Below are 17,028 nucleotides of genomic sequence, written 5' to 3'. Positions count from 1 at the left end.
TAAAATTTATTTGAATATGGGTTCCAATTTTTCGCTCAAATATCTGATGTAGTCTTCGTTGGAATTATACTTTTCGAATTTCGAAAAAAGGAAAGTTGTGATGCTATATATCGGCTATACACCGAAAACTTTTTTTTTCGAAATTCGAACAAAATAGCAGAAATATTAAAAAAACAAACTTTTTTGAAAAAAAAAAAAAATCGGATGCAATTGCAATTTTTGAATTTCGGGAAAAAATTGTGCTCATTGGTGCCATATTAATCTATTCCCACAAGTCTTAAATAACACTGTGCAACACAAAAAATTACTACGGAGGAAAATCCAGCAAATTATGAAAGTATAGCTAAAAAATTGAAGACTCGTGTATCGCCATTTTGAGAGTTTGCATCAAAAAGTACCCAAAATAGAGGGGGCAATTTCCCCCCACTGTTACACTTTTGGAAATTTTCGGATTAAGATTCCTCGGAATCTATACAGTTTAGGTATACAGGGTGAGATAAAAAAACTGCAACCAACTTCAGACTGCTGTCATTTTTAAGCCCCTCGTCCGACAACTGTTAAAATTATTCCAGTGACAGCCCTTTATATTGTTTACAAGCGTCCAAAAGCATTTTGGTGAGAATTTTCCAGAAAAAAAGTTATTGATGATGGAATTCAAGCGGGATAGCACGATTTCTTTATATTTGGCTGGAAAACCACAAGTGGCTACGTTAGAGCACTCCAGCATTTAAATGTGAATTAATCTTTTGTGTCCCATAACATCGCTCGCTACCGTGATACTGGTAGATGTGGTAGCGTAGCCCGACGTAAAGGAAGTGGACGGAAGAAAACAGCAACATCAACAGAAATGGTTCGAAAAGTACAGAAGAGACTCGAAAACGATCGAAACCTGCCTCACAGTGGCCGAAAAATGGCTCGTGAGCTGAACATATTGCAATATTTTATTCGGCAAATATTGAAAAATGAGTTCGGGCTAAAGCCATTGAAATTCCAAAAAGTGAGAAAATAGACTCAAAAGAGCTAAAGAGTTGCTTCGATTGGCCGAAAGTGGTGAACTGCCGAATTTGGTTTTCTCCCCTCCGATGAGATAACATTCGTTGTCCAGCAGTTTGTAAACAAACAAAATGATCGCCTTTACTTGCCAAAAAGGTCAGCTGAAATGTGCACCTTCGGTTGGCCACCAGAACTCAAGTGCCGGCCATGGTGATGGTGTGGACCGCCATAACAGCCGATGGTCGCTCTCCGCTCGTATTAATCGACCGTGGCATCAGAATAAATGCCGAATATTATCGCGAAAATATTCTGGAGGGTGTATTAAAGCCTTGGACACGCAAATATTTTGGCCGCAGACCTTAGACTGGACTCAGTACCACCGCACTCAGCACACGCCATCCAAGAATGGTTAAAAATGAGGTTCCTCGCTTCATTTCCAGCGCACAATGGCCACCAACATCTTCATCTCCGGATACCAATCCGTTGGACTATTGTTTCTGGAGTATTTTGGAAAGCAAGGTTAGGAAAAAAAAATAACAAATTGTCGATAACCTCAAGCAAGCACTTCGCCAGGGATGGGCCAAAATACCACAAAGCAAATATTCAGGCAGCATGTGACAGTTTCATTGGCCATTGGAAGGCAATAATTCGTGCCAAAGGTGACCATTTCGAACAAATCTAAACTTATTCTAAAATTTGATGCTATTTGCGATATTTTTTGCTTTCATTCAAAGAATAAAAAAAATGTAAAAATTGTGGCGTTTGATTTTGTTGCAGTTTTTTTTCTATCTCACCCTGTATAGTAAGAATTTCAATCACAGATACCAACAAAGACCTTAATATGAGATTTTCAGGATTCTAACTTTATTCCCTCACCCAATACCAAATTTAGTACTTTTCGTCCAAATGTAGAACACATTTCCAAACCACCACAAATCTCAAACACAGGTACCATTTGTAATTTAAATATCAACATTAAAATTTTATCTCCATCCATTCACCCAATAGTAGTGCTTTTCGTACAATTAATACCAAAATCTTTTTCGACCTTAATACCAAATTTTAAGATTTCAAGCACTCTCCGTTTAGTCAAAACGAAATTGTATCAAACATAGTACTATTTTGTACTTTTCGAGCACTTGTGGTACACATTTCCAAAACAATATCTTTATCATAAACCTACTACCAACAGGGATCCCAATCCAAAATTTCAGCTTCGTCCGATCACCCTAAACCCAACAGTTCCAAGTTTAGTACCATTTCGTACAGTTCGCACACTTAGTACACATTTCCCAAACCACCAACTTCATATATCAAACTTACTATCAAGTCTTGATTCTTATACCAAATTTAAAGTTTTTAGCTCTATCCGTTCACTTAATACCAAATGGTACCAATTTCAGTACTATTAAGTACTATTTAAGAACTTTTCGTAACCTTAAAGTTCGAATTTCCAAAAATCCTTTGGTACATCTATGCTGCACTACATCAGTGACTCTCATTCCAAATTTCAGAATTCTAGCTCATTCCCTTTATGCAAATCCAAGTATTCAGTTTTTAGTACTTTTCGTACGCTTTTAGTACGAATTTCCAAAAACACAGTCTTTACCACATGCCTACGCACTAAGACTAGCACTCGGGCAAAATATCAAAATTCCAGCTTCAGTCGTTTCGTCAAGGCGTTGATTCTCAGTCAGTCAGTTATTGAACTTCCCCTTTAGAGTTTCCATGTTTGAATTTAAATGAAATTATGATGAGAGTCAATCGAATGAGAATTGTTGAACTTTTTTTTATTATTTACCCAATTTTCAATATCGACGAAATCATAACCCATAAATACTTTGGTTTTATTTAGGAGATTTTATTTTTTTTATTTTATATTACAACTGCATATATCGGTAAATACAATTTCATAATAATAAATTTGAATATCGATATTAACATTAGTTTTTATACAAAAAAAAAATCAATTTTGATTATATTTTAAATTGTTTTTATAAATTAATTAATTAAGAGTTAACATTATTACAAAAAATAATAATAATAAAAAAATAATTAAATAGAAATAACATGCAATTATATTTGAAGTTTGTTTTGAAAGTTTTGTTCATGAAAGAGAGAAAAATATTATTTTCTTAAAAAAAAAATGTTAAGAAAAGTAATGTTGCCATAGGCTTGATGCTATGTTAACAGTAATTTAACATTTTTTTTAGGTTATAAATTTTCCCATGCTATAGTTGGAATGTTAAAAAAAATAACAATATTTTTTGAAATTGAAATTTAATATAATGTCAATTAGTTTTGCATTTTAAAATAATAACAAATAGTATGAGCATTTTTTTAAGAAGTGGGAGAATGGGAGATTATATAATTTTAATTTTTATTTATTTATTTTTTTTTTAAAATAATAATTTTGAAATTTTATTTCAAAATCTTATTATTTTATAAGGAAATATATAACCAATATGTGAACACAGTGTTTGGAGGGGGATGCAAATCTAAAGATATCCTGGAATTAAAAAAAAAATCCAAGAGAAATTCTGTGAAATTTAACACAATCTGTTAATAACAGTTTATGTTATTTTACTACAAATCCAAAAAAGATAAGAATTTTGAAAATTTTTAAAGATATCCTGCAAGTCAAAAATATCCAGAAGAACCTCTGTGAAATTGAACAGAATCTGTTAATAACAGAAGATGTTATTTTATTACAAATCAAGAAAAGGATAAGAATTTTGATAGTGGCCTTATGTTATTAACATTACTGTAAAATTTTTTAAAGACTGTTAACAGAATCTGTTAAACCGCTACATAACAGTCTCTGAAATTGAAATCTTTTTGTCTATCATGTAATTTTAAAAATTTCAGTTTAAATTTAACAGAATCTGTTAATAACAGTTGATGTTATTGCCGATCAAGAAATAAGAAAAAATCACATTATAGTATCCTTCCCTTAACTTTACAGATTCTGTTAAGTAACGACTGTTAATAGCCTCTGTTGAACTGACTTTTAGCAGTCTCTGTTATTGAAATCTGTTAAGCCGTTAATAGAGTAATTTTTTGAAAAATCTGTTAAAAATTTGTTAAGCCGTTACTTAACAGTCTTTTAGCAGTCTCTGTTATTGAAATCTGTTAAGCCGTTAATAGAGTAATTTTATGAAAAATCTGTTAAAAAATTGTTAAGCCGTTATTTAACAGTCTCTGCTATAGAAATCTGTTAAGCCGTAAATCGAGTGACTTTATAAAGAATTTGTTGTGTAACGACTGTTAATAGAATCTGTTAAACCGTTACATAACAGTCTCAACAGAATCTGTTAACAACAGCATATGTTATTACAAACCCATACATAAGAGAAAATCGGATGCGGTCCTACTTCATTAACATTTCATAAATTTAAATTTTTTTTAACTTTACAGTATCTGTTAACAGACTGTTAATAGAATCTGCTGAGCCGCTTCTTAACATCTATTTTATAGAAATCTGTTAACCTGTTAAGAGACTAACTTTATGAAGAATCAGTTAAGTAACGACTGTTATTGGAATCTGCTGAGCCATTACTTAACATATCTGTTATTGGAATATGTTAACCTTCTAACAGAGTGACTTTATGAAAAATCTGTTAACTAACTTCTGTCAACAAAATTTGTTGAGGGGTTAATTAACAGTCTCTGCTATTGAAATCTGTTAAGCCGTAAATCGAGTGACTTTATGAAGAACTTGATGTACACCGACTGTTAATCAAATCTTATAAGGCGTTACATAACAGTCTCTGCAATTGAAATCTTTTAAACCATCCTGTAACTTTATTCCAGCAGAAATTCTATGTAATTTAAGAGAATCTGTTAATAACAGATTAGGTTATGTAACTGGAAATAAAGAAATATGATGTTGTTTACATTACAGTAACATTGTCTTGACTTTACAGATTCTGTTAAGTAACGACTGTTAATAAAATCTGCTGAGCCGTTACTTAAACATGCTGTTATTGGAACCTGTTAACCCGTTATTACAGTGACTTTATGTAAAATCCTTTAAATAACTACTGTTAATAGAATCTTCTGAACCGTTACTTAACATCTCTGTTATTGGAATCTGTGACTTCATGAAGAATCTGTTAAGTAACGTGTGTTAACAGAATCTGTTAAACCCTTACTTTATAGTCTGTTAAGCCGTAAATATTGGGTCTTTATGAAGAAATGAGAGTTTTGACTAGTATTTTTTGTCACTCCTGTAAATGAAATCCGAAACTGGGTCCAATAGAATACCCTTAAAAATTCCAGGAGAAACTAAATTTACAGAATCTGTTAATAACAGTTTGTTATTTTGTTGCAAATGTTATTCACATTACTGTAACATTTTCCTAACTTTGCAGATTCTGTTAAGTAACGACTGTTAATAGAAGCTGCTGAGCCCTTACATAGCATTTCTGTTATTGGAAACTGTTAACCCTCTGTTATTGGAATCTGTTAAACCTCTGTTATTGGAATCTTTTGACCCCTTAGAGTGACTTTTGGGTCCAATTAACTGAGTTTTGTTAGAATAAAAATTCAAAATTTCCTAGGCCCTTTCCAGAATCTGTTAAGCTGTTATATAAGAATTTTTTAAATTTTGAATTTTTTTATTGACAAATACACATCTTGAAATTTGTATTTCCTCTGGGAAAATTCTTGGGAATATCGGAATTTTTACTCCTTACGATCTCTGAAATGATTTCGAAATACACATCTTGAAATTTGTATTTCCTATGGGAAAATTCTTCGGAATATCTTTATTAGTTGCAACCTTTTGCAAAAAAAAAAAAATAAAAATAAAAAAAAAATTAAAAAATTTTAAATTTGAAAATTTTCAAAAATTATGTCTGTGTGTTTTTTGTTCCAAATATTGTAAGTGTGTAAGTGCAATTGATGCTAAAAAAATTGCAAGTGTATTGAATTTAGTGTTATCCTAGGAAGATCTGCTACAATTACTTTCCCCAAAAAAAAAAAGAAAATTCCCTAGGAAAGGACACTTATTTGCCACTGATCACTGCTGCTTGGAACTCGAAAGTAGTATGGCTCTAATTTAATTAAAAAAATATTCTATACATATTCCGTAGTTGCCACACTGTGTAAAAATTTATAGCTACTTCCAACCCAAATTCTACGAATATTCTTATAAGGCCTTCTTTTTTTCTAATTTTTTTCTTCAAATTTTCAATGATATCTAATGAGAGAGAGTGCTAGAGTGAGAGAACAAAAGTGTGAAAGAGATAGTTTCGTTGTTATTTCCTAATAGTATTTAAAATTGTTTTGTTTTTTTTTTTAATATAGTTGAGTTTTTGATTTAGTTTTTCTTGTAGTTTTTTGTTTTTTGCTGGGCTAATTATCCTTCGTGAGAGAGGGAGGGAGGTGAGAATTCCCATTTAGGCCGCACAATCTGTACAAACTGGTCGATTTTCTTCCACAGCAAAGGTTGAGGCAGTTATGGGATTTTCACATTTCTGAGAAAGAAAAAGAAAAAAGGAAGGGGAGAGTTGAAAAAATAATAAAAATAAATTTTTTAACCTAGAAAACCATAAAAATCACCTGAAATTATGATGGATGAAATGTGGATTTTGATAATTTAATGCATTGTCCTGGGGCAGGATTCTTGTTCTATGAAAATATGAAATGAAAAATATTTCCTTTATAAAATTTTTCACATTTGACAAAAGTTTTCATTTCACATTTTCGTGGAATAAGAATTCAGGTCCTGGCCCCCGAAGAACCCAATGCTTAGATTTATATTCCAAAAGACTTTCCTTCCTTACCTTGCACTTAAAACAATCCCTATGCCATTTGGCCTCCAAGGCGACTATGGCATTCTCCGTTATGGGTCTGGTACAACCGGCACAGCGTGCTGCAAAAAGTTCTTCAAAATCCGTTTTGCAATAGGCCTTGCCATCCCGCTCATAGAAGGAGGTGCCCACCAAGGGTTTATGACAAGGTCCGCCGCAGCAGAAACATTCCTCGTGCCAGGTCTTGCCCAAGGCCTTTATGGTGCGCTGAAATAGGAAGGAGTGAAAAAAAATTAAAATTATTAAAAAATTTAAACAATTTTATAAGAAGTAAAATAAAATAACATTTTGTTTTTGGGTTTCCAGAGGGAATTTTTTATATTTTTAAGAATATTTTCTAATTCTTTTTATGAATATTTATATTCATCTTATTTTTTTATTTAATATTTATTTATTTTATTTAATATTTATATTATTTTTTTTAATTAATATTTTGTAAGGGAAAAACTGGTAAAAATCATAAAAAAATCGAATTAAATTCATTAAAAATAAAAAAATTAAAGTTTTTCTGTGTTTTATATTTTGAAAAATCATTAATATTCTAAGTATTGCTTTTTTAAGGAAAAACTAATCAAAAATATTAAAAGAACACAATAATCGACATAATTTTATAAAAAATATGGAATAAACCAGATTTTTTTCTGACATTTTTTTATATCTTTAAAAATATTTTTTTTTTAATTTTTAAAGAATATTGAGGAATATTAAAAAAAAAACTAATAAAAGTCGTGAAGACTCATAAAATTTCAATTACATTTTTATATATGACATTTGTATTATATCCTTAAAAATATTTTTTTTTTTATTTTTTTAAAAATATTAAAGAATATTTTTTTAAGAAAAAAAAAACTAATAAAAGTCATGAAAACTTATAAAAATAAAATTACATTAATAAAAAATAAAATAAATTAAAGTATTTTTTTCAAAGTTTTATATAAAATTTTCATTTAATTTTTAAGAATATTTTCTAATTCTTTTAAAAATATTTTTTTAGGAAAGACTGATTAAAATCCTAAAAAAATATTCATAAAAAAAATATTCTTTAAAAATAATTAATCATTACAATATTAGGGTTTAATTTATAAAACATTTAAAACATTTTTTCTGGGTTTTTAGATGCAATTTTTATTGTATTTTTAAAAAAATTATGCATTCTTAAAGGAAAGGCTGACCAAAATAGTAAAAATCCATAAAAAAAGAATTAATTTATAAAAAATACGAAATAAACTGAACTTTTCTATTGAGTTCTAGATGACATTTTTATTAAACAAAAATTAATTATTTTTAAAGAATATTTTTTTAAGAAAAAACAAAACTGGCCAATTGTCGAATCAATGTGGATCTTTTTAAATATTTTCTCAATAGCTATATGACCTATCTTGTGGATTTTTTAGGAGTATTTTTCAATATTTGTAGGATTTGAATTTGGTCAGTCCCAAGGTCTACTGCAAAAACAATTGTACGTTTTATTAGAATATTTTTGTTTTTTTTTTTTTTCAATATTTTATATAGGTTCGATGGGCCTTTTATATCCTCGAAATTTATATTTAATCGCCTCAAATGGTAAAAAACAACAATGGTGGATTTTTATACCCTCAGCCATATGGCTAGAGAGAGATAGGTATAATTTGATGCAGCCAAAACGTGCCTTATCGAAACAACGGTTTTAGACCCTATGACTCTTTGGACCAAATCCGTTTCAGGACATTTGGAATCGATCTAGCGATGTATGTCCGTCCGACCGTCTGTCTGTTTGGCTGGCTGGTGCGCGGAGTATCCGATTTGGTACATCGAGTTCGGACATGGGCAATATCGGTTCACTCCTTTTTGGAACCTCCCCTACAAAATGACAAATTTTTCAAAGAAAATAATTTACTACACAGAAATAGAAAGGATAATCCGATTTTGTTTCAACTTTTCAAATCCTAATATTTGCATCAGTGTTAGGTCAGGTGCGAAACTGAACAATATCAGTCCACTCCATCAAGTACGTCCCCCACAAAGGGTCACCATTTTGAATAATTATAACTCTTATAAAATAATGATGATGTAAGTGTCCGATTGTCTTTCAATTACACACATCACAATATTTTTATAGACCCTCTAACATAGTATGGAGGCTATATTAATTTTGTCATTCCGTTTGTAACACCTCGAAATATACATTTTAGACCCCACAAAGTATATATATTCTTGATCAGCATAAAATTCTATGTCGATTTAGCGATGTCCGTCCGTCTATGGAAATCACTCTCGCTTCCGAACGAAATGAAGTAGGTTGATAACATTTTACTCAAATGTGTATTATGTCTGCAGGACTTTTGGCATTGAAAAAGAGTCACGTAGGTCAACGTTTTGGAATAGCCCCCATATAATGGTACCTCCCTGTTTTCGGTATTTGTGTGATTTAAACGACATTATTCACCGGAATTATTTCAAATTTTGTATTTGAAGTTCGTAATGGATGCTACAGCCTATGACAAAAAATTGTCTGTGCAGGTACACGTCTTCGTATAGCCCTCATATATCTGTACCCCCCGAAATTCGGTATTTTGATGAGTTTAGCGACATTACTCATCGGAATTGATTCAAATTTGGTATTTGATGTTCGTAATGGATGTTACAGGCTATGAGAGAAAATTGTCTGAGCAGGTCCACGTGTTCGTATAGCCCCCATATATCTGTACCCCCCGATATTCGGTATTTTGATGATTTTAGCGACATTATTTACCGGGATTATTTCAAATTTTGTATTTGAAGTTCGTAATGGATGCTACAGCCTATGACAAAAAATTATTTATGCAGGTCCACGTCTTCGTATAGCCTCCATATATCTGTACCTCCCGATATTCGGTATTTTGATAAGTTTAGCGTCGTTATTTACCGGAATTGTTTCAAATTTTGTATTTAAAGTTCGTAATGGATATTACAGCCTATGACAGAAAATTGTATGTGCAGGTCCACGTCTTCGTGTAGCCCCCATGTAACTGTACCTCTCGATATTCGGTATTTTAATGATTTTAGCTATATTATTCACCGATTTTTTTAAAGTTTCGTATATGAATATTGTAATGGCTTATGACAAAAGTTACCCATGCAGGTCCACATCGTCGTATAGACCCTTATATAATGGCTACATTCGTTATTATTAAGATTTTAACATAATTTTTAATGGATTTTATTTTTTTGAGAATTGTCAAATTAGTTCCAAATGGTGGAGGCTATTCAGCTTTTTTTCCTTGTTTTTTTTTTTTTTAAGTGAATTTATACAATTTTTTATTTAATTTAAAAAATATATATTTTTAAGGACCAACCATCGTGGATTTTTATGAGTACTTTTCAATATTTGTGGAATTTGTGAAATAAAATGCCCACAGTCCTACCGGAACAATAATTGTTCCTTCTTAGAATTCCTTGTTGTTTCTAGACAGGTTTTTGGATTTTAGAGAATATTTTATTTAAGGCACTTTGACCACATATCCTATTAATTTTGTATTTAAATGCCCCAAGGGGCAACCGACCAATAGTGGACGTTTTTAAAATAATGTTGTCCAACGTTTATCTGTTTCTGCTCCCCTCCATAGATTTTTTATTTCAGTCCTCATCGAATCCCATTGTTTACAATTTTTGATAGTTTTATTGTTTCGAACATTTGTGTTTTTTTCTCCATTTGTTGAAAATTCGACAGTGAGTTTCTGTGTCTGCTCTTTAATAATGTGCAAAATGTGTTAACAATTAAATAATAACAAAATACGAACAATACTTTTTTTAATACTATTAATTTATATTATTGCTATTGTTGTTGTTGTCATTATCTTTAATGTCATTTTTATTCTAAAATAATGATGCTGCCTTTATTTTCGCATTAATTCATGGCTCATTTTTTTGTTTTTTTTTTTTTTCTCTATTATTTTCAGTTTTCTATTGTTGTTTTTGTTACTTAATTTGTAATCCATTGACGATTATCGTTACGAATTGTAATGTTGGGGATTTGATGCAAAAAATTACACCCTGTCACAAGGGGGAAATTCTAAAGTCTAGCCGTAACGGCTGACTGGTCACATATATTTTCTAGTGACCAGTGGTGCCACTCCCTCCAATATTTGGCAACCGTATCAAACATTTTTTGGGTAAAAATTGGGAAATTTTTTTTCAAAAATGCATAAAAACAGAAATTTGTCTCCAAAAATGGACACAGTAAAACATAAAAATTTTAGACAGGTACCATTAGCCTTTAAAGAAGAGGAAAGCTTCATGCCATACTTTGGATACTTTACCAATTTTTTTTTTTTTTTCTTGAAAATTAGATAAATTTTTAATGCTCTAAGTGGCATCTCTGCTATCCACTAGCAACTTGTTAGCAAGTCAGCCAGCCTTAATGGCGATCACTCCCGTTCGTCATCGTCATTAAATTCGAAATTTAATGTTTTTTTGTTTTTTTTTTTATTTAATATTGAAATGCGAATTTTAGCTACTTAGAATTGCGCTGCTGTTCTCGCAGCGATTATTTACTAATCGCTGTGGCAATTTGTCGTTTACACCCAATGACGACGATGAGTCATCAAAAAATGTCATGTAAACACAGTGGTATAGTGGGACATACAATAGTGGGTCATTTTGAAAAAATTCTTAAAAATATTCACTGTTGAAAAACTCGTCGTATAGACCCTACCTCGCCCACCTCGTCGTATAGACCCTAATATAGGCTACATGCGGTGTTTTTAATATTTTAACATGATTTTCAACGAATTTTTTTTTTTGAAAATTGCCAAATTTGTACCAAATGGTGGAGGGTATACAACTGCTTTTTACTTGTTTTATTTTTATTATTACAAATTATTTTTTATTCCTATTAATATTGTTCTTATTGTTATTATAATTATTATTATTATTATTATTATTATTATTATTATTATTATTATTATTATTATTATTATTATTATTATTATTATTATTATTATTATTATTATTATTGTTATTATTATTATTATTATTATTATTATTATTATTATTATTATTATTATTATTATTATTATTATTATTATTATTATCATTATTATTATTATAATTATTATTATTATTATTATTATTATTATTATTATTATTATTATTATTATTATTATTATTATTATTATTATTATTATTATTGTTATTATTATTATTATTATTATTATTATTATTATTATTATTATTATTATTATTATTATTATTATTATTATTATTATTATTATTATTATATTATTATTATTATTATTATTATTATTATTATTATTATTATTATTATTATTATTATTATTATTATTATTATTATTATTATTATTATTATTATTATTATTATTATTATTATTATTATTATTATTATTATTATTATTATTATTATTATTATTATTATTATTATTATTATTATTATTATTATTATTATTATTATTATTATTATTATTATTATTATATTATTATTATTATTATTATTATTATTATTATTATTATTATTATTATTATTATTATTATTATTATTATTATTATTATTATTATTATTATTATTATTATTATATTATTATTATTATTATTATTATTATTATTATTATTATTATTATTATTATTATTATTATATTATTATTATTATTATTATTATATTATTATTATTATTATTATTATTATTATTATTATTATTATTATTATTATTATTATTATTATTATTATTATTATTATTATAATTATTATTATATTATTATTATATTATTATTATTATTATTATTATTATTATTATTATATTATTATTATTATTATTATTATTATTATTATATTATTATTATTATTATTATTATATTATTATTATTATTATTATTATTATTATATTATATTATTGAGTATTATTAGTATTATATTATTATTATTATTATTATTATTATTCTTATAGTATTATTATATTATTTATTATATTATGATTAGTATTATTATTTTATTCTAATTATTATTATATTATAGCAATACTACTAATTAGATAATAATAATATACTAATAATAATTAATAATAATTTATTATTATTTATTATTATTATTATTATTATTATATTATTATTATTATTATTTATTATTATTATATTATTATTATTATTATTTATTATTTATTATATTTATTATTATTTCTATTAATATTGTTCGTATTATTATTATTATTTCTATTGCAAATTTCATATTTTGGCCGATATAATGCTACCTCCCTATATGCGATATTTTGATGATTTTAGTTATATCATTCACCGTTTACTTCAAGTTTCGAATTTGAATATGGTAATGACTTATGACAAACAATGCCCATGTAGGGCCACGTCGTGTAGACACCAATATAACAGCCATATTCGGTATTTTTAAAATTTTGAACAGAATTTTTTAAGGATTTTATTTCCAAATTCGTTCCAAATGGTGGAGTGTATTCAAAGTTTTTTTCTTTTTAACTTATTATTATTATTATTATTATTATTATTATTATTATTATTATTATTATTATTATTATTATTATTATTATTATTATTATTATTATTTTTATTATTATTATTATTATTATTATTATTATTATTATTATTATTATTATTATTATTATTATTATTATTATTATTATTATTATTATTATTATTATTATTATTATTATTATTACTATTATTAATATTGCTATTATTATTATCATTATTATTTTTATTATTTCTATTGCTAATATCATATTTTGGCTTCCCCTCCAAATTGTCACCAAGCACCACTGTCCTATTACAACGACATTACAATGTTTTAAACAATTTGTCCACCAGCAATTACAAAAATTTTCCGACATTCAGCTTGCACTCATTTGGTTTCCATAATTTTGTTCAGTTTTGTTTTCTTGTTTTTATTGCATTTCCTTCAACAAAATATCCAAAGCAAATTTTCTTTTGAAACACACAACTGTCTGCAAAAGCGAAATGACATAATGGGTGGGCAAGCATCCGACCCACCCTCCCAAAATTATGTATCATGGGCGTTTGCCGGTTGTCTGTCTTCACATACAAAAATATTTGAAATAAATAACAAACGGGCAGTTATATGTCTGAACAGACACAGCTGTTTGCCGGTCGGTTGGTCTGGTTTTTTTTGTCTGTGGTTTTTTTTTTTTTTTTTTTGCCTATCATTGTTTGGCTCTTGGCCCATATTTCATAGAGGCGACCTCCATGGAAAGAAAATTGATGTTTAACATTATTTTGCAATTAGCCGCATAAATATTTAACAGCAGCCACAGCAACAAAAAGAACGTTTCCTGAGAACATTTTTTGGAACAAAAATAAGTAAAATAACAAAAAAAAAAAACAAATTGGCAGGGAAAGCAAAGATAGGAAATTGTACAAAATTTAGAAAAAATAATTAGAATTATGTTTTGAATATTATAATTTGCAGTAAATGAAGGAAATTGTGGAATTTGTGCCAGAATGGGTGGGGAGAGGAGAGATTATTAGAATTTCTCTTAGAAGGGCCATTTGGGAAGATCTTCTATAAATGAGGCTTTACGCCTCTTGTTTCTGTGGCTCAACCAAACTCAACGCGGGTTTTACATTATTTCTTGTCATTCCTCATTTATTTGTAAGAGGTCCACACAAAGCCCTCTCAAAAATTGTCCAATACAATTGATTTTCAATGTCATGCCGCCATACAAAAAAATTTTGGAATGATCTGAACACTTGGAAGGTGTTGTGTAGTTGCAAAAAAAAAAAATAAATCAAACAAGTTAAAAAGCAGTAAGTTCGGCCGGGCCGAACTTTGAATACCCTCCACCATTTGGAACAAATTTAGAAATTTTCAAAAAATAAAATCCTTAAAAAATTATGCTAAAACTGAAAAAAAAACCGAATATTTTCGTTATGTTGGGGTCTATACGACGTGGACCTACATAGGTATTGCTTGTCATAAGTCATTACCATATTCAAATTCGAAACATGAAATAAACGGTGAATAAGGTAGCTAAAATCATCAAAATATCGTATATAGGGAGGTACCGTTATATCGGAGCTATGCGAAGACCTGGACCAGCATAGACAATTTTCTGTCACAGGCTGTAGCTTCCATTACGAACTTCAAATACGACATCTTAAACAATTTCGGTGGGTATTGTACCTAAACTCGCCAAAATAACGAATATAGGGAGGTACTGACATATGGGGCCAATATGAATACCTGGACCTGCATAGACAATTTTCCGTCACAGACTGTAGTTCCCATTACGAATTCTACATAAGTAATATGAAACAATTCCGGTGAATAATGACGCTAAAATCATCAAAATACCGAATACTGGGAGGTACCGTTATATGGGGGCTATACGAAGACGTGGACCTGCACAGACAATTTTCTGTCATAGGCTGTAGTATCCATTACGAATTTCAAATACCAAATTTTAAACAACTCCGGTGAATAATGTCGCTAAAATCATCAAAATACCGAATACAGGGAGGTACCGTTATATAGGGGCTATACGAAGACGTGGACCTGCACAGACAATTTTCTGTCTTAGGCTGTAGTATCCATTACGAATTTCAAATACCTAATTGGAAACAATTCCAGTGAATAATGTCGCTAAAATCATCAAAATACCGAATATCGAGAGGTACCGTTATATGGGGGCTATACGAAGAGGTGGACCTACATGGCCCATTTACGAACTTAACTTGCCTACTGGAAAAATAAAAATGTGTCCAAAATTTTAGCCTTCTACCTCAGTTCGTTCGAAAGATAGCGTGATTACAACACACAGAGAGACGGACCGACAGATGGACAGACACAGACAGACAGACGGATAGACAGACAGACAGACGGACGGACATCGCTAAATCGACTTAGAATTTTACGTTGATCAAGAATATATATACTTTGTTGGGTCTGAAATGAGTATCTCGAGGAGTTACAAATGGAATGTCGAACTTAATACACCCTCCATACTATGTATGGTGGAGGGTATAAAAATTATGAATTATTTTTTAAATTTGCCAATATGTCGTCATATTGTAGGCACTTGTGCGCATGCGCACACGCGCCTGTCACATACATTTTTTGTTTATTTTTTTTTTTTTTTTGCTTCATTTCTAAAACAAAACAAAGAAACGAAGGCAACAGCGTGGAGCTGTTTGATCTGACACACACACACACTTTGGTGTCATTTTGAATATCTGTAGCTGTCAATATTTATGAATGTTATTATGTTTTTATGAAATGTGGCATTATTAGCATAAGCTGAGGTAATAAGGTTGACAGTGGGACATAAATGTTGGGATTTGAAAACTATGGCTTTTTTTTATAAATTTCTTTTATAAATTCCAAATTAAATTTTACAATTTTTATACTCTCAGCCATGTGGGTAGAGAGGGTATCATTTGATACGACCAAAACGTGTCTCATCGAAATATACGATTTCAGACCCTATGTCTCTTTGGACCAAATCCATTTCAGAACATTTGGAGTCGAACTAGAGTTGTCCATCTGTCTGTCTGGCTGGCTGCCATTTGTTACAGTCAAAACGTGGCTCATTGAAATAACTATTTTAGAAGCTAGGCCTCTTTAGACCAAACCCCTTTCAGGAACCGTGGAGTTGATCTATTGGTGTCCGTCCGTCCAGTCGTCTGCTTGATGAGCACAATAACCCTCTAAGTCAGTATCCGATTTAATCCAAACTTGGTACATTGTAATTTTGTTATCTAACTTAGATCGAGTTCCGGTACCTCCTCCGGGTACCTCCCACACCAAAAGTCAAAATTTTCAAAGAAATTAATTTATAATAATTTGTAATTTGGAAAAAGATAAGATCATTGAATTTTGTGGAAACTCTGCAAATCCTTATATTTTTATAGGTGCTTAACCCCTCACAAATGGGTCAGAATTTCATATAATTATAACTCTTATAAAATTTGAAATTAAATTCCAATTGTTTTGAAATTTCGCATATCTCAATATTTTTACAGACACAAGATATGGTATGAAGAGCGGATAGAACTGACCCCTCCTTCTGGTACCTCCCGACAAAGCGTCAACATTTTGAATAACCATGAGGCTCATAACACTCGAATTGAGCATCCTATTACCTTCAAACTTGCTACAACTCAATATTTATATCAACAAATGATCTGGTGTGAAGACGGGATAAATCGGTCCACTCGTTCTGGTACCTCTCCGCAAAAGGTCAAAATTGTCACAGAAAATAATTTGG

The 17,028-nt window shown here is 29.4% G+C and overlaps 2 protein-coding genes across 4 annotated transcripts in view; one reads left to right on the top strand and one right to left on the bottom strand.

Annotated features, from left to right (window-relative positions):
• LOC101888664 (uncharacterized) overlaps positions 1–17,028 on the top strand; it is a 109,692-nt gene that overhangs the window by 16,373 nt on the left and 76,291 nt on the right. The window lies entirely within an intron of this gene.
• The window catches only part of LOC101888493 (transforming growth factor beta-1-induced transcript 1 protein), a 66,343-nt gene continuing 52,447 nt past the window's right edge, over positions 3,133–17,028 (bottom strand). The window contains exons 3-4 of the mRNA XM_059121875.1: positions 6,783–7,016; positions 3,133–6,473 (exon numbers count right to left, since the gene is read on the bottom strand). Coding sequence (XP_058977858.1) covers positions 6,396–6,473; positions 6,783–7,016 — 312 coding nt within the window. The 3' untranslated portion in view covers positions 3,133–6,395. The remainder of the gene's footprint in view (positions 6,474–6,782; positions 7,017–17,028) is intronic.

This window comes from Musca domestica, unplaced genomic scaffold (assembly GCF_030504385.1).
Source record: "Musca domestica strain aabys unplaced genomic scaffold, Musca_domestica.polishedcontigs.V.1.1 2, whole genome shotgun sequence".
Lineage (NCBI taxonomy): Eukaryota > Metazoa > Arthropoda > Insecta > Diptera > Muscidae > Musca > Musca domestica.
This window is presented reverse-complemented; position numbering and strand designations above follow the sequence as displayed.